Source organism: Marmota monax, unplaced genomic scaffold, assembly GCF_021218885.2.
Source record: "Marmota monax isolate L192 unplaced genomic scaffold, Marmota_monax_Labrador192_F-V1.1 WCK01_AAM20220418_F8-fsc00060, whole genome shotgun sequence".
NCBI classification, from domain to species: Eukaryota; Metazoa; Chordata; class Mammalia; order Rodentia; family Sciuridae; genus Marmota; species Marmota monax.
Window position 1 is genome coordinate 865360 of NW_026692826.1, and position 20100 is coordinate 885459.

General features: G+C 34.0%; 1 protein-coding gene across 5 annotated transcripts in view; it reads right to left on the reverse strand.

The window, feature by feature from the left end:
- Cdh19 (cadherin 19) overlaps positions 1–20100 on the reverse strand; it is a 78574-nt gene that overhangs the window by 23366 nt on the left and 35108 nt on the right. For all 5 annotated transcript variants that reach the window (XM_046448562.2, XM_046448561.2, XM_058580667.1 and 2 more), the window contains 4 exons: positions 11075–11194; positions 8815–8979; positions 4424–4608; positions 3634–3887 (listed from right to left, as the gene is read on the reverse strand). In XM_046448562.2, the coding sequence (XP_046304518.1) occupies positions 3634–3887; positions 4424–4608; positions 8815–8979; positions 11075–11194 (724 nt within the window). The remainder of the gene's footprint in view (positions 1–3633; positions 3888–4423; positions 4609–8814; positions 8980–11074; positions 11195–20100) is intronic.

The following is a 20100-nucleotide window of genomic DNA, read 5'->3' on the forward strand; positions in this document are numbered from 1 at the left end:
ATATCCTAGATCCACTGTCCTTTACTTAGGGGATGCACATATTGATTAATGTACAATGGAGCACACATGAAAGGAAGTCAAGGTGCAAAATACATCAGGTGAAAGTCTGCAAAATTATCTCAAATCTACAATGAAAGAAGCCTTGAAGTTCTCAGCATGTCTCATCAGCTTGCAAATGATGAATAATGAAAAGTAAAGTAAAATACCATGTGGTTTCAATGATGGCTTCTCACTGTGCATATATTCCTGAATATTTCCATGAGATTTCAGTGAGATTTGCCATAATTGTGGCAAAGATGAGAATAATTTAATCTTGAATTGACAGATTTCTAAAAATATTATACTAATTTTTATCATGGTGTTCAAGAAAGAATTAAAATAGAAATTAGAATGAAGACTTAGAGGAGTTCAGTTTTAAATATATTTGAACATTCAGAAGCATTTTATTTAAATGTCTACAAGTGATCATATTTCCCACTGAATATATTTGTCGGCAAAATTAAAGAGGATTTTAACAGTTGACATTTTGTATTAAATATCCCATTTTGTTTCTGGAAACACCACTGCAACTAAAACCCACTAAAAGTTTGATAAGGAGTTATAAATTCTTATAAATTAGTAGATAATGAATATATCTAGATCCCATTGACAAATTAAAATGGAATAAAATCATATGCAGTCCCCTAGGAATATTGGATAATAGTATGTGATTTAAGCAATAATATATAATATGAATTATTTTCCTTATTTTTTTCTAGAGCCGCCGATTCTGATTTTATAGATTTTTTTTCTTCCTCACATCATCTTCACCAGATGAAATCTCCTTGGCCTTGAGATAAATTGTAGCTAATCAAATTTTATATGTGGATGCATTTTCCTTTTACAACATTTTTTTTAAATTAGGAGAAAACATCAGGAAACTAATCAATAGTAAATTATTTTATTTTGGTTTGTACTATCCTCCTCTCAGTTACACTGGCAATGTTCTCACTAATTCAATTAAATGCATATTTTTAAATAACTTAAGTCTCACAGGACTGTTGTCAACAGTACAAATTTTCCCTTAAGCCTCTCACCCAGATTCTGCTTCTAAATTGTTGTGTATGACCATAATGTTATTATTATTTCAAGATAAATTAAATGCTCTACTTTTATTAAATAAAATACAAACTGTAGTATTGGATTTCGCCAGTCATTCCACTAATATTTTTTTCCCTTATTCATAGTTCTGTCTGGAATTATGTAGTGCATTTTTTTCCATGTCTCCTTAGTCCCCTCCACAGTGTATCAATGTCCTTGTTTGGTAGGCCCTTTAGTGTATGGAAAAATATTAGTTGGTGATTTTATACAGTGCCTCTCAAATGTCGGTGTCTGTCTGAGGCTTTCTCATGATCAGATAAAATGGGCATGAAAGTTACAGAGGTATCAATCTTGTCTTAGTAATTGTAATATTAGCTGTGATTCTTGATCAAAGTATCTGCCAGGTTTCTTTACTGTAAAACTACTATGTTTTTGTAATTATCAAAGATCTCAGGAAGATATTCTGAAAACATTCGGTTTCTTCTTATATATTAACCTACTGATTTCAGTATCCATGTATAAATAATGACCACAATATTACCACTTTAGTTTGCTAATGTTGATATCTATTCCTTTTATTATACATTTACTAATTACAATTATTTTACAAGTGATTGAAAATTTGCCCCTTTATTTATCTTCATCAGTATCTATTCATGAGTATTCATGAGAATTGTTTCCAATGATTCAAACCAAAACTCATCAGACAAACCAAATATTTTAATTCATTTGTTGTTCAAATATTCAGTTTTGGACATTGGGTATTAATTACAGCATAGTTCCTTGGCCCTTTTAACACACTTCTATTCTTGCATTCTTTTATGGCTTCTTCCTTACATTCTTAGAACCACAATGTTCTCCCTGTAATAACTGTGGATTCAACTAATTCTCCAGTCAGTCTCATTTCTTTTGATTGGAGAAGAGTATTTTAAGCAAGATCTGGGTGCAACAGTCTCCATTACTTCTTGTGATTCCTTTATTTTAAGCCCCCTGAGTAAATATCAAGAGCAAATATATGTATGCATATCTGTGGTAAAAAACAAACCTACCTTTATTATCATATTTATTATATATACATATATAGAGTCAGTTATTCCTTCACATATGTGGGTTCACGTCAGTGTAGTCAAACAACTATGTATCAAATGCATTTGGAAAATGTGTCCACCATCTTGGTGATGACCTAGAACAATTCGATCACTCCCTCTTTTTCTGCATTACCTTTGTATTCAATCATATCACAGGTTTTATCTTTTAGCTTTAGTTTCAGGTTTTGATCCATTTGCCCCAAATATGTCATGTGTTATTAAAATAAAGTTTTCAGTTTGGGGAGTTTATGAATAAAACTGCTATATATTTCTGCCTACAGTGCTTCATGTCAATACAAGGGCACTGTAGGTGAGTTGGACCCACCCAAACACCACAAACTGAGTGGATAAATATGGCTGAAATTTATTCTCTGAGTCCTGAGAACTCAGAATACAAAAATCAAGTGCCATCAAGGAATCATTCCTTGCCAGATGCCGTTGTGCTCTGGCCACCCTCACCTCCTAAACTTGTAGATACCCTCCATCAATTTCTGCTTCCCTGGTCATCTATTTCCCCCATTTCTGCTTCCACTGTCCCTTGTCTGTCACCCATCCTTGTGCCTAAGTCTTTCTATCAGGACATCAGCTCTATTGATTTCAAGGCCCACACTCCCGCTCTGTAACATTCTCCTAACTACTCAACACTTCGACTTCGACCCGTCTCCCCCATTCAGGCTACATTCTGATGTAGTTTGTTGGACTCAACATCATCTTTTGGAGACATAATTAAACTCAGAACATTGCACTGTCATTATTCCTGAACCAGTGCCTGAGAGGAGGATTTCTGGGGCTTCTGATAAGTGTATGTAAAACTTTAAAATAATCTTGTATTCTTCTATTTTGAGAAAACTCTTCTATGTGGAAATTAGGTGAGAAGGTAAGAAGAAATACACACAAATTGCTTATTTTCTTATTCAATTAGACTATAACTCATACTTTGAATAAAAGAAAAAGAAAATCACAACATAATAACTAAAAGGAGACTATTTTAATATATAACAAACATGTTGTATCTGATTGTACCATGAAAATTTATTTCTAAACCATTGTATTTGTATCACTTGCTCCGGTTTATTTCTCCATTTTTTGCATGGCATTTCAATTAAGCAGTATTTAAATGAACCACATATCAATGAGAAGTAATTTTTCTCTGACTTGGTACAGAAAAGGGTTTCATTTCTCTCACCCTACAACTCTGATTAAGAGTGCATCAACTGCACTGAATTTTTGTTGGTGATTAACTATTTCTTGCATGTATTTGTCATCTCCTATTTTATTGCATCTTAAGCAACATTAAGGATCCCTCTGTTAACTAATTTAATTAAATTGGTACAAATTCATTTAAAAAAAAAACATGCAGAGCAACATAGGTGAGCTATGTCCTTGCTTACATTAGAGTTAAACTTTATTTTCATACTAATAGAGTGACTTATTAATGTAAAGCTGACATTTTAGACTGACTTACGTGATGGGCGATTTCCTTTGATCTGGGTCTATGGCAGATACTGTGCCTACGAAAGCTCCATGTGGATTTTCTTCCAAAATTTCAAATATATAAGTTGGGAAGAGGAAAATAGGATGCTCATCTTCATCCTCCACTCGGACCTTAATGAAAGTGGTGGAGGCATCAGCGTGGTAGATCAGGAGCTCCTTGTCCACATGCCGGTTCCTAACTTTGGCTCTAATACCGTAGTGGCTCTGGTGCTCAAAATCCACCTTCTACAAAGAAAAGCAGTGTACACAGAAGAAATGGCTTCATGAACCCAAGGTATTACTTAAGGAAAAAAAATGTATTTCTTATTAAATAGCATTTGTTTTTCAGTTAAATTTTACTTTTTATGTACATAAATTACTATTATATTATCATGACACAGGCTTCAGAAATTTATCTCTTCACAAACTTCATCATAAAGTGGTTTGAAATAACTATCTTTTCATTTAGGATTAAAATTATATTTTTATAAGCATACATGTCTTGTGGAGTTGACAAGTAATTTCCTGGTATTTATGATCTTTGTTCAAAAAATCTCCTTTATTTGAAAACCTTCTTATTTATAACAGTTGTACATATAATTCTAAAAGCTCTATAAAATCTCTTTCATCTCTAAACTCATTTTCTCCTTAAACCATAAATCAAGGGTTCACATTCCATTTACTTAATGAAGCAAAAAACAAACCAGATACACAAAATAATTATGTTTTTTTGTTTTGGTTTTGCATATTCTGAGAAGCAAATAATCTAAAAATATATTTACCTTTTTTAATATAACAATTCCTTCTTGAGTCTCATTATCAGTAATGATGTCAAATGTTTTTGAATCATCCTCTTCAATGCTATAATCCATTTCTGCATTCTCTCCTATGTCACTATCATATGCCATAATTTTTCCAATAGATGTTCCAATGGGTGCAGATTCAGAGACTGTTAGGCGGTAGAAACCTTTAAAAACAAAATTTCAGATTCTTAGGATAAACACTTAACATAACAAACTCCCAATTATAGCATTCTTTGTGTATGGTGTATAGAAAAACCCCTAGTTATTCTTCTAGTTACTTTTCTAAATTTCAATCTCTTTCTCTCATTCTTAGAGTGCATGCATGTGTGAGTATGTGTGTGAGTGTGTGTAATATATACACACTTTTTACCTTTATTATAAAATCTGAACTTTTCCTAATAACTTACCTGAGTATCTATCATCGTCTCATATATTTTAGTGATACCACCAGTATATAAAACTCCAGATACCCATTCATATACACACCTTAAATTCTGTGATTGACTTTTTATTGCATACTTTGACCATTAAAATTAAATTTGATAACTTTTTTTTCATTTTTACTTGAACAATTCTTGATATTTGAAGTTACTTATGAATATAAGTGCAGATTAAGGTTGGGAGAGACTGAACACATAATAATTTGGTTTTGAATTTATGAGCTTTGATCACATTAGCCATATTTAAAAAATAAAGAAAAATGGACCCAAAAGATGTAATAACTTAATAACAATTTCGGAGCTGAAGATGACTAGATTGATTTAATCAGATGAAAATGATGTCAGATATATTTAAATTATTTAGATGGAATTGTAAATTACTGAATTCATTTTTAAAATTTTTTTTCAGAAGACATGTGCATAAATCTAATATACTCTACCATACTTAAATTATTATTTTAAAAAATTTAGTTGTCTATGGACCTTTCTTTCATTTATTTAAATGCAGTGTGAGGCAAGTACTTTATCACTGAGATACAACTCCAGTCCCCCATTCTTAAATTATTACATGTGATTTATTCTGAATTGTAATAAAAAATCCTAGGTGTTTATATTTCAATGAATGAAACTTCTTGAAATTAAAATAGAGCATACATAATAGAATTATTTAAAGGAATTTTAGGTTCCTTTAGAAGTATACAGCAAGTTACTTAACAGCTTGCATTTTGAGACTATACTTTTATTTAAAGCGAGAAAATAGTTGCTTATAAATTGTGAATATATTACTCTTTATTTTTTGTTTTCTTTGTTCTTTTATTTTTTAGAGTGAATGTAATGATTTAACTGTAGTTATTTCCTTATGGAAAACTTTTTAAAAGTCATTGATTTGATTGTACAAATTACAGTTCCCAACAATTAATCAAGAGAAAACAACAACATTACCATACATTTCAAAGCAGATGCTTCAGAATTAAATATTGAGTTTATATTAAACCACCAGGTTTTAAAATTAAGAAAACAAAAGAACATTTTCTACCATCAGTACTTAGTCTTTGCAGTTTATTTTACATCCAAAAATAACTTTTTTTTTCAGCATAAATTTTTAACAAGTCCCTATTCTAGTACCTGGGATACAACAAGGTAAAATACATAGAATGATGCTTCCCTCTGCTCATATTAGCAGGAATGAAGCATACAATAAACTGGATACTACCAAGTACTCAGGCTATGTTGTGGTGGATGATTTTAAATTTTGATGAAGTGGAAAGAACTCACTGTTGATATGGCTCTTGGTTAAGAACTTAAGTAGGGGAAGAAACATCTGAGGACAGAGAAGATGAAAAGTCATGTTGATTGCCCGAAGTTGGTTTTCCAGAAAGCAAAGGGTAGAGTGACATAGATGAGGTCTCAGAGGTCCTGAACAGGATTGAATGGTGTCAGATCATTTAGGAACGCTAGGACCCATTAGTTGATACTAAGGTTGCTGACTTTTCATCTGTGAGATGGGAAGGCATAGAACTGATAAGATGTGACATGCACTTAGCAAGATCATGACAGCTGTGTTGAAGGAGGAAGATAGTGAAGCCCGAGGGCTAGGTGAGAGATTATTGCAATAACAGAGACTGATTAAGACAGCAGCATGATCCAATGGGGCAGGAAGGAGCAGGTGAGAAGCATCCAGATTGTTTTGAAAGTGAGAAACGAACAATACCTTCAAAGAGATTGAGTTTTTGGTTTGAGAAAGAGAAAAGGACTTCTAAACCTTAACAGAATCTTCTCCTCTTGAAAGTTGAGTGTGTGTATATGTGTCTTTGCTCACAGAAAAATAAAAAATCAGAAGGTATCAGCAAATGTACAGAATTGATCATCAACTCAGCTGAGTAGAAATTAAAATTGAACTGGATTTGGCCCAGTTCAATCTGAGTTGGATCATTAATTCTTCGCACCCAGTGGTGTTTGAACTGAATAAATGAGATTTCAGCTTGAGCAATATGGAGCCTGGATTTGTTAATAATTGAGATAAGAAAATCCGTAGGAAAAAGAGGAATAGCAGGCAGATGAGATCAGAAGCTCAATAAGGAGAATGTTAGCTTTTAAATGTGTATAACATTTACAAATGAAGATGCTGAGTAGGAAGTTTGATGTCTACCTGTGGAGTTCAAGAGAAAGTTCAAGAGTGGACATGTAGACTTGGAAGTTTTCAGGCCCAGCAGCAGTCTTTAAAGCCACAGGGTTGATAGCATCAAGGATTAAGGGTACTGGGAAAATAAGTCCAATGACTTGATCCCAGAAATATATCAAAGATTAAAATACATAGAGACTGAAAGTCTGAAGACTAGGAAAAGACCAAAAACCTAACCAATAAAAAAAAAAAGAAAAAGAAAAAGCATGGAGGATTTTACAATGAACATTCAAATTGTGTCAAAAAGGAATTTTTCAGATCCATGATATTATTATGGAACCACTGCCATTCTTCATTGTTGAACAAAACATTTTTTGATACATAAATGTTTTGCTTGACAAGTCAGAAGATTTGAGAACCCTAATCCAGGCAAGAATTTGCTAAGTTGAGCAGCATCTACATGATTTAGACCTGTGCATTTAGTATGTACATGCACACTAACAAACCATTCTCCCATATACAACTAATGATTGGGAAACCTGATATGTAAAAATAGATTTAAATGTTGCTAACTTTCTGTGGTTTACTGATTATTCTACTGGAAGGAAATGAGTGAAATTGACTTCTGTTAAGCCATCAACATAAATATGATTTCACTGGACATTGGGGCATGGGGCAAGTCAGGGAGAAGGGGAGAGAAGAAGAAGATGAAGTAATCAACAGTTTTGTTTCATTTTTCAACAGTCAATAATTAGGACATCATGCTCTGGTTGAATATGTGTGAATAGATACAAACACACACATACACAATTTTATTTGCTACTTCTTTGTTCTATGTTTAATCATAATTTCTTCTTATGACAGTTGCTCATTCTTTCTGAAAATGTTTGTAAATGTATCTGTGTAGCTAAAACAGAGTCTCCTCAAAAGATATTTCCTTAAAAAAAGAATTTTCATACAATCTACCTTACATTTATTATTTGAGCGATCAAAGCAAGTGTCTTATTCTTGCAACAAAATTGAACAATAAAAATAGTCATTTAAATTATTATTTGGTGTATGCAGAAGAATAATCTCACAAAAGTATCCATGTCCTAATATCTCTGATTCCATAAGTTGACTACCTACAGCCGCAAAAGTGAATAAAAGCTACAGATGAAATTCAAGCTGCTAATCCGCTGGCTTTTCAATGGAGATCTTATTGTGATTTATCCAAGCATGCCCAACATAATCATACAACTTCTGAAAAGTGGAAAAAGGGGTAAAAGGTTTGGGCAGAGAGATGTCAGTGTGAGAGGTACTTGATAGGGTTGGCTGCTTGATTCTGAGACAGGCGGACTATGTAGAGAACCAGAAGGAGGCATCCAGAGTTGAGTGTCCCCCAGCTAACAGGCATCAAAGAAGCAGGGACTCCCTTCATAAAACACACAGAACTAATTTCTGCCAACACTCAAGTGAACAAGGTTGTGGACTCTCCCCTGGAGTTTACAGGAATGGGGAGAGCCCCATCTACACCTTAATCACAGCCTGGTGACAACCCATACCAACAGTTTTTTAAGATAATCAATTTGTTTAAAGCCATGAAGTTTGTCATAGCTTGTTACAGCAGTAACAGAACACTGACATTCTACTCCTTCATTTGTATTTGACTTCTCACAGAAATGAAAATTATACCTTAGAACAATCATCACCTTCATTTTATGTAATCCTTGTGGTGATACAGTGCTTTTAGAATGCAAACTCCAACATCTGTTTATATCCAACACACTTACATTTCTATAATAATGGTTACAGATGTTTCTACTTACTTTCCTTAAATACTGGCTTATTGTCATTAATATCTGAAAGTTTAATTAGTACACTTGTTGTTCCAGACAGTGCTCCAGGCTGACCAATCATATCTTTGGCTTGAATAATTACCCAGTATTCATCTTGCAGTTCTCTGTCAGTTTTGGAAGATATTCTTATGACTCCTTTAAAAACACAAAATAATTCCAGTTTTCATTTCATTATTTATCATACCATCTTCCTAGTTAAATACATAAACAGTCCCCCATACAGTCATTCTCTTTCTATCTGCTGAATCACTAAACTGAGCTGTCTACATTATTTAGATGTTTGCATTTGATATGTACATGTACACATTCCCAGCCTCTCTGGTAAACCATTCATTATCTGCTGCTTCTGCCTGACATTACCTGGAAGAACAATAATAATAATGGTTTTAACACCAACTCTGCTTCTAGTCTAGACTGGTCAATGCTAAAAACACTGGTAGATCATTAGTAAACTATATGTTGGTCTAGGAGTTTCAACTCTGCCATGCTATGCTGTTATCTATTCCCCATACCCTGCAATGTCCTTCCAATCTCTCTTCTACTAGGCCACGGGGTCATTTCAGCCTTCTGGATTCAGATACTCTACCTTGACCATGCAGTCTAAAGTTTTGCTTCCTTTCTTTGTCTAATGGAATCCTTTGTTTCACTTTAGAGTTATTCACCAGTTCAAAGTATGTATTTACGAATAACCACACTTACTGTCTATTTGTAAGTGCCAAGAGAGAAAAGTCCATGTTCAAGTTTGCTTTTTGTAATTGTTATGCTACAGTATCAAACCTCTAAAAATCCTGAATGTTATGTAACACTTTGTACTTAGTCTTCAAGAGCCAAGATGGTGTGAAGGAATTAAAACCTAATGTTTTAAGGCATCTACTGCTTATAATAAAATAATGTCTCTCCTGGGTATCCTGAAAAATAAAATATATGGACTCTCTATGAGAGAAATAAGAACATAGGCACGGAAGTCAGATTCATTCAAATATAATGCTCTCAAGGAGTTTGAGATTGGCTAAGATATTTAATATTTGCTAAATGAATGAATACATTAGAAACACATAAAAATCAATTTTGTTTAATTTTTAATGTAATCAAACTAGAATAATATTTGCCTCTTGATAACAATCATATAATTTTACTTATTTTTGCACTTGGTACATAATTTAGCAATTTGTTATAAACTTCTTTTTTATCTCTATCAATTATAATTTCCTTAGGTGAAGACTCATACAAGTATCTTTCTTGTTGTTTTGATTTTTAGAGGTAGGGTTTTTCTTTTTTGCCCAGGCTGGACTTGAACTTTTGGTTCTCTTGCTCATCCTCCCATGTGGCTGGGATTTATGTGTCACTGCATCCAACTCTGTACCTTCTTAATCTTTGTTTTGAGTACAAGATTTAATATCGGTTAAATGGGTCAGTGTTATATATGTATATGTATTCTGTATTCAATAGAAATGTGCAAAAAGAAAGAAAAAATATGTGTTCTATAGATTTTATGAGGCATTCAATTGATAAAGGAAAATTGGAGAAACAATGAGAGAAAAAGAATCAAATGTAATATTCACCTAAACGAAATACATAAAAACAATACTTTTAAGTGACTCTGTCAAACCAATTCATCCTGTCTTCTACCCTTACTTAATCTCAGTCATTGGGATTGCTATGCAAACAAATGTATCTCACCATGTTTTCCCGATAACTAATGAGGCTGACTGTTTTTAAGGTTTATAGTTTTTTTCCACATCACTTTTTGTGATTATAAATCACAAAAATTGCTTGTAAAATTTTCTCCCCATATTTTTCAATTGGTTTGTCTATCTTTTTTCCTAATTGATTTTTAAGAATCCTTACCTATGTTTTATACCACATACATAAATCATTTGTGATATGAATATGGAAAATTCAATCATCTAATCTTAGAAAAACAGCTTAAAGACTAAATGTAATTAAATGTTTAGGAATTGCAACCCATTTATTTATTGAAGATTCAGGTCTACTTTAAAACATGTCTTTAAGCTGATATTTGCCTGCTTTAGAATCATGTTAAAATGCAATTTTTAATATTTAATTTTTTAGTTGCAGTTGAACATAATATCTTTATTCTATTTATTTATTTTTATGTGGTGCTGAGGATCAAAACCAGGGCCTTGCATGTGCTAGGCAAGCACTTTACAGCTAAGCCATAACCCCAGCCAACAAAATCAACAAAATATATATATAAAATCAGAAATACCTGTTGTGGGTTCAACAGAAAAATAGGCTTGTCCTTGTCGTAAGCTGTACAGGAGACGTGCATTATTGCCACTCGTAGGATCATCAGCATCACTTGCTGTTACCTGGATGACAAATGTTCCTGAAGGAAAAGCACATATTGACAGGAAATTAAGACTCCAATCTTATTAAATATGAGTTCAATTCTGCAAAGCACTTTTCATTAGCAAGAAAGATCATACCATAAAACAAGATCCTAGTTTACCTGCTTTCTCTGAATTACAGAAGTAATGTTATTTTACAGACAAGGAACATAATCCTATATAAACTAGCCCTGATTCTTCTACACATTACAGAACTTCAGATGCAGATTCATAACATGTCAAATATTAAGCAGTTTACTATAATATATAATCCATAATCTTTCCAAGATGTGTTATTATTGGAAAAATTAAAAAAAAAAAAAAAACTTGAAAATGCTTTTCATCAAAAATCTTAATGTGGCCGGTACCTCAAACAATTGCATAATGTTGACAAATATTGGTAACGATTATTGAAATGAGCTTGAAAGAATATCCAGTGGAGGCTAAGAATAATGATTAGGCCTGTTTCAGTTCTTTCCTCTGTACCTATTTGCTTTGAGGAATAATAAAAAAAGCAAAACAAAATCTAGTTGATATTAATAAAGTAAGCCTTCTTTCTAACTTCAGTATTAATCAATACAACCATGTGAAATAATTATTTGTACATTTACTATAAATGCCCAAGTGCAAAAATATTTGCATAAAATATTGAGCTTTGAAATCATATCTATACAAATGAAATTGAGAATTACCAATTTCATCAAAATCTACATTTGTTGAAACAAAATATACACTTTCAAAAAGAATGATCATACAATGGTACAAAATCCAATAAGCTCTGTGATTTTCTTTAGAACTAGTATTATGAATTTCCCCATCACTAACCCTGGACCATGGCATGTGCCTGTAATCCCAGGCACTAGGGAGGCTGAGGAATAAGGATCACAAATTCAAGGCCAGCCTCAGAATATTTGAGAGGCTCTAAGAAACTGAGTGAAACCTTGTCTCAAAATAAAACAAAAAGGGCTAGGATGTGGTCAGAGGAAAAACACCCCTGGGTTCAATTCCCAGTAGCAAAAAAAAAAAAAAAATTCTATCACAATCCCATTGTATAAACTGGGACACCCTAGTAGGAATTGCTTCTATACTTCAAACTGGGGATGGACCTCAGTACTATGCATTTGTCACTATTTGTATTAGTTCTTTTAATGTTACTTACTAACATTTATTTTAGTATCAAATAGCATATTTTACCAAAGAATCCCTTCTTGTTAGCATAACTTTAATTAGGCAACACTTTCACCAGGTTGAAATAAAACTAGAATAATAAAATACAGGAAAAGAAAAATTTACCTACCCCTTCCAATACTTAATTATTCCAACCACTTAACATGTAGACACTTGTTAATTTCATATATTTTTAAGACATGTCTATACAATAATTTTGATGATTTATTCAAATACAGTGCTTCAGAAGGAGCATTACTTTAACCAATCTGTGTCAAATCAGCTAGACTGATTGTTTCATTTCCCCTTCTAGGTACACATCCATTGAGTTAAGGAGTTAGATCCTGTTTCCCAGCCCTGCTCTTTAATATCTCATTTTAAGTTGAAGCTTTCTTTACTTCTAACTGAAACTTACCTCTTGAGCATCTCAATATGTCATTCCCTTGCTCTCTACAAAATGGAAAACCTAGTGTACTGTTAGAGAGAGAGAGAGAGAGAGAGAGAGAGAGAGAGAGAGAGAGAGGAAATAAAACAGAGGGATCTCATGAAATTAGAAGAAAGACCAAAAAGTTGAGGAAAGAGATTGAGAGGGAGGGAGGAGGGGAAAGTATAGGGGAGTACTGAGGAATTAAATCTACCAAATTGTCATATATGAATTATGAATATACCACAATAATCCCACTTAAATATACAGTTATAAGGCACTAAATTAAAAATAATAATAATAATGATAATAATGCTATAAGAGAAATCAGCAGAGTAGAAACAAGCATATCTTGGTGATGGAAGAGGAGAAGAAAAGGGAAGATATGGGGGAATGAGATGCATGTGTGAAGAGGGCATAATGAAATTCACTATTATCTATAATTATAAAGCACCAACAAAAATAAAAAAGGTCATCAATAACACATAAATATCAAAAGATTTCAGAAATATAAAATCACTTGATAACATTTTATACATTCCTATTTTGCATATAGTTAGGAATTAGTTGTTCAGTCCACACAAGAATGAGAACAATCAGTAGGAGACTAACAACATGTCTTTCAATATAAAATATCCATGGTCTCCTAATCCCTTCTTTCTCATATTTTCAGTTACATGCACATTAATTAAGCTAGTTAGATGTTTGTTTGTATTAGTTCTTTTAACTGGACTCTACCAGACCAAAGATTCTCTTAATCTTAAATCTTAGATGTGGATGAGACAAATAAATGATTAATTACAACACTAATTTCTATAAGAATGCATGACATCCTTCCTTTCTTGGTCAGTAATATTAGAGATGCTTCAAGCTTGACTCTTGAAGACCTCCACAATGCTTTTTTCATGTACCCCAAGGTTTCTGGGCTTTCGTAACTACTTCTTTTTATGTTGGGATCATTATTTCCAACTAGAATCTCTGCCAGTAGGTTTATAAGAAATGTGGCTCTATATCCTGATCATCTGTTCCCTAACAATACCCCAATCATCACTATGAATTGTAATTGTTCTGTAAAATATTTCAGGAACTGTTCTACATAAGAACCATTGCTATTACATGCTCATGTATACCTACTTATGAAATTGTTTAAAAAAATATTATTTCTATCCAAAAATGCATTGTGATTTTTTTAATTCAAATGACAACTAAATATCTCATGTTATGAGATATTTACAAGACCTTCACAAAAATAGGATATTTTTTCGATGGCAATACATATTAGCACATTTCAGCCACTGGGCCTGACCCGCCAGGCTGTCACAGGTCTGTTTACCTTGCAAGCGCGAAGGGCGGCTCTGCCCTGCCCCTCCTACCACGCCCATGTACTACTGGGTCGTGGGTCTGCCCACCTGGCGGGTGTGGGTGGCGGCTCCGCTCCGCCCCCTCTCCAATTGGGGTCACGCGGTCACCACGCTGGCGAGCCGCTGGGCCTGCTCCGGGGGCTGGCGGCGGCCCGGCTCCTTCCCTCTGGCTCGAGGACAAATTGAGGAGACTCGGGTGACTGAGCCTCACCCCCCTTACCAGGAGACCAACTGCTTATGTCACCGCTGGTATTGATGAAGATCTCTCCTCCACCGCTTTCTGCTGACATCAGATCTCTGCCATGTTGTTATCCTATGCGAATGGCAGCATTTCGTTCCCCTTGCCAGGCAACCCAAGCAATGGGTGAGTCCTGACCTGCCCTCAGCAGGACCTGGACCGAGACACAGTTTCCGCGGGCTCCTAGCCCCGGTCCAGGGAAGTTCCGGGAGCCGGAACTCGGCCGCTCCGTGCTCGGTGTAAGCTCCTATAAGTGTAGGCTCCAAGAAGCAGCCCCCGCGGGCTCAGTTCCGGGAGCCGGAATTCGGCCGCTTAGTGTTTGGTGTATGCTCTGATAGTAGCAGGGTCCAAGAAGCAGCCTCCGCGGGCTCCGCAGCCCTGAGCCAGGGCGGTTCCGGGACGGTTCCGGGAGCCGGAACTCGGCCGCTCTGTGCTCGGTGTAAGCTCCTATAAGTGTAAGCTCCAAGAAGCAGTCCCCGCGGGCTCAGTTCCGGGAGCTGGAATTCGGCTTCTTGGTGTTTCGTGTTTGCTCTGATATTAGCAGGGTCCAAGAAGCAGCCTCCGCAGGCTCCGCAGCCCGGAGCCAGGGCGGTTCCGGGACGGTTCCGGGAGCCGGGACTTGGCCGCCCCGCGCTCCGTGTTCACTCCGATAAGATCAGATTTTAAGAAGCCCCCAGGCGCTGAACCCTAGCAATCTGTCTGCAAGCCGCAGGCGAATTGCAGCCTGAAATTACCTGTTCTATGGCTGAATGAGCTGCGGTCAGTCAAAAACAGGTGTGGTGACGTCAGTTTACCAACATGGTGGCTGCTGGCCTCCTCTGTGGTCTGACCGGTGTGGAGAACCGAGATGGACCGCTTCCTTCCCCGTCTCGAACCCAGAATTCAGCCCTGAGTGCGGTGCTTGCGCGGCTGGCAGAAACTGCAGCGCTGTAACCCTGCGTCTCTATCCCAGCGCGCGTTGCAGACTCTAGCCGCGGGGCGATTTGCTGAATAAGCAGTTTTACCCTCCGTGCGACAAACCTCTCGCGTTTGAGTCCCCGTAGCCGATCCTCGTGCGATGGAAATCCTTCCTCCAGGTTCCGGCGCACCCCACTATTGCTGGAAATTCCTAACAAGATATCCTTTAGCCGTCCTGACTTGTCATACTCCCACACAGTGAAGCAGCACACGGGGGTAATGCACTCCCCTCGCCGCCATCTCATGTGTAGGTACATTTATATTCTGATATTGCTATGCTGTACTGAAGAGTATTTATATCACATACATTTGTATTTCATATACATTATAGAATCTGTGTGAATCCTTAAAAAAATTAATCTAGATAACTGTTGAAAGGGATCCTAATTAGGATTCTAAAAAAATTTACAACTATTATTCCACACAAATGAAGTGATAATTCAATAGAGAATATAAAATTTTAATGAAATCGGATCATTAAACACATGGTTGTTTTACCAGTAGAAAAGCAATCAATATACATTTTAGCATTAATAAAATAAAGAAGGAACATGTAAAATATTACATTAGAAACATAAAGTCATCTGAAAAATTGTAACTTTTATTTGTAATAAAACTTTAGAAAATTGGAAATAAAAGGTACTGTATAAATCTGAACGTGAACATTTTTTAAACTTGGACTGAGTCATATTTAATTGGAAAGTGCTAGCACATTGCTTCCGAAATAATTTTAAAAAGTGATTCCTCCTATCACAGTTATTTTTAAACATTGTACTGCACTAAAATGTTACTACTAAGAATTTATGAGGAAATGAGGGATGATAGATATAGAAAAAGAATAAGTAAAACTACAACAATTGTAATAATGTTTAAAGGCAAAAGTATCGTACCAGAAAATTAAGCATAAGCTATATGTATAATAGTATACAGAAAAATATTAAATTAATGAATTTAGATGATCATGGGAATAAAGAACCCAGGATAGATATGTGTACATTAAATAGCTTTGTCCTTACTTCATCTTTAATTCCTGTTGTTCTACTTTAGAACATCATCCTCTGATCGTATTTGTATAGTTGATGGAAACTTAAAAATTGAAATTGGCCAGATCCTTGAATCTCATCAGGAGGAATAAACAAAGAGTAGAAAAACCTTTACTTGGTTATCAAGGAGTCTAAAGGTCAGTGTGCATCCCTCAGTGGAGTCAGTATTGTTTGGCCACAGATCCCTGAGCTTTTAGGAAATAGGGAGAGCTAAATGACTGGACTCTATCAGCCCAAAGATTATCTTAAATCAATGTGTATCTAACCTGTTTCATTAGAAAAGTATAATTAGATGACTGTGGTCTCAGAATCACATTGCGATAAGACTAACTTATCAATTGTCTTACTTGTTCCAATAATAAACATAAAATATAATTGTATAATAATTTTGAGTAACATTTTTACAATGATTACTAGTATCAGTTGGCTGTATTACTCTTCAGAGACACCTTTTTTACAATTGAAATTAACAATATTGGTTATTTTTGTGTAGCTAGCTTCTGAATCATTATAACTATCTGTCATAAAAAGTCCTTGTGAATTTAAGTTTAGCTTGATATTTGGCTATACCTATTCAAACAATAAGTAGAAACTTATTGTTAAGTAGGTGACACAGGATATCAACCTGCACTGAATGCTTCAATTAAAAGGCATGGTTTTTAGAAGTCTTTGGAAATTGCCTTTACTAATTAGTTCTGACACAGAAAATTATAATAACAGTATACACACATACTAATAATTATTATGCATGTGGAGTTGCACTTAAATTACATTTTTGTGGCAATATTAATAAATCCTAACCTATATAAAGCTATGTAAATGTTTTTGAAGATTGAAAACATTCGTGATAGCATCAATAACAGAATTTCTCAACACATGAGACTTATTCTGCCATTACTGAGAACAATCTTGTGTAAGGAAAGTGTAGCTCTGTCACTGTTGATTATGTGCATTTTATTATCAACCAAGAGTTTCACAGAAGATTGAACAAGTCTCATACAAACACTAACTTTAACATTACAAGAAAGCTTTACTGAATGGTATTGTCACATATCACATAGAATGCTTTAATCTCTGGTGATTATGGGAGGAATCAAACACAAAAGCATAAAGGAGAGGTAATTTTTTTTATATGAGAGTAATTTGCTATCATGTACGTAATAAGGAAGTCAGCAACCTGTGGCAAGAGCATTTCATAATTAAAGCTTGCATTTATTACAGAACCCTAAATTAAACACATGTGCTATAGTTTTTTATTTTACTATTTGCTGAATTCATACTGCATATTTCAAAATAAGTCATTTATTTTAGTATGTAATATCTTGATGTGAAATTCTGTGTTATAAAGGTTAACAGACTTCTTTTAGAATGAAAATATAAATTTTTTTCAATAGGAAAGCTATTTTAACTTGCAGTTTTAATATGAGTATACTTGAATTAATCTCAGATAAATTTTTTGAGGTGTTTATTTGTATAAAGCAGCACAGATTAAAGAAAGATTTTTATCTGTACTCTAAGTCTATGATTTTAGTAATAATCAAAGAGATATAAGGTGAATTAGAGAATTTATTGGTCAAATTCATGATGAAAATATTAGTTTCATTGGTTCTCCTGTTTCCACCTTTCAAGGGAGATCTGATTTTATCAGTGTGAAGACTATTATTTATTCACAAGTCCTGACTGGCCTATCCTCAGTGGATTTATATTTGAGAAGCAATTAGTTTACAACCTAGAACCTCCAAATGAAATTCTGAAAAGAGACAGTATTTTCCTACTTGTTACCTTAACTGTGCAAAGTATTCCTCAATTATTTCTGTTTTCCTGTCCATAACTATCTGGAAACTAGGTCATTGTTATTATTTTTGTGTTTTTTTTTTGACACCTCAACTTTTTATAATCTGAGATAGTATAATTCAAGTCAAACAAATTAGACTGTGTAAGAAAGCAAAACATTTAGAGAGAATAGGAAAAACAATTTATCCAAGTCTAATTTATTTTCAGCACATGTGTCTGAAGGCATAGATTCTTAAAATCTAATTTTCAAATGTGATAAATTTCAAGAAATAACATTTTTTTCCTAAGAAGGAATTGAATTCAAATTTACATGCATTTTACATTAATTGAATCTAAACGTTTCTCTTATGGCCACTTATTATGATATACTTGTGCCATACTGATGATAAAATTATAAAGGTGAATTTTATATGTGCCATTCCAAAAATATAAATTATGTGAATTTAAATATTTCCTTAACAATCATAGAATTCAGTATAACCCACTTTATTCACATTTCAAATCTGAAAGGTTATAATAATCTTTATTATCTTTAAAAAAAATAAAGTTTTTCTCATAAGACATTTCACTTTCAAAAACATCCTGACTTTGATAATAAGTAAAATGCCCATCATAAAGACCAGAAATGTTGGACTCTTGCTAATGTTGAAATTGATGTTTCATGAAAAATTGGGTGGACAATATTTATTTGATATTGCTCCAAAACATGGGAATAGAGGACATTAACTAGTAATTTATTCTAGCTATCTATAGGCAGGAAAAAAATATATAAAACAAAACTTTAAAGTATTCAGGCTTTAAATTTTCTTTTGTGTATATATACATATACATATATGACAAAAATTTTTATGTATACATACATATACATATATGATAAATAATTTCAACACTAATTAGCATTTGAGGCATGCGAAGTCTAAATATTTATTTATTATCATTGTTTTACACATAATGTGGCCTAACTTATTAAAGCATGATTCACTTTTAGTAGGATGTTGTAGTGATCTGAAGAAAATAAATCACTTGAGTCTGCATTTTAAAATCCTTCAAGGCAAGAAGAGTTCAGTGTTTAAAACAAATACTTCTAGGTAGGTTTGGGTGATATTGGCAGAACCTGTCAAAGGAGGTTTAATTGCTCATTAAGCAGCATACAAAATCTATTTTTAAATGCCCTTTCCTTTGATGACATGCTAATGTTTTATGTAAAAGCTAATAGCCATCATTGAAAGGACGGATTATCTGTTTGATAGACAATTACTATGGTACCATTAAAAGGACATAAAAAGGAATATGTAGCTTTTGCACTAAAAACTTTCCAAATGATGAGTCAGCATTTACAATTTACCTCCAGCTCTTGGGGTATTATAAGCCTCCATCCAGACCAGTAAAGTCTTCCTGCATTTCACAGCCACCAGTATAAACTACCAAACCTGTCCAGTCACTTATGTAGCATTTTTGACCACAAACATATCCATTCTTTCATTTATTTGATCATTCCAAACATGAGGCACCCCATGTCTCCTGGTATTATATTTTCACATGGAAGGAAGATAATGACTTTTGCCATCCAGGGTAACAAGGGGGAAAATATAATGTTTTATATCCATTCCACTTGACAATTGAAGTTTTAAAGTAAGTGCATTTCAAATATAAACACAATTGGCCAAACCTCAACATTATATGTAAAGAAATGTATGTTTAATAAGCAAGTGTATAATGAATATTCTATGGTACTCATAAATATGGATGAATATTGTCAATCAAAAATAATTATTTTTTTATTGGTTGTTCAAAACATTGCAAAGCTCATGACATATCATCTTTCATGCATTTGATTCAAGTGGGTTATGAACTCCCATTTTTACCCCAAATACAAGTTGCAGAATCACATCGGTTACACATCCACATTTTTACATAATGC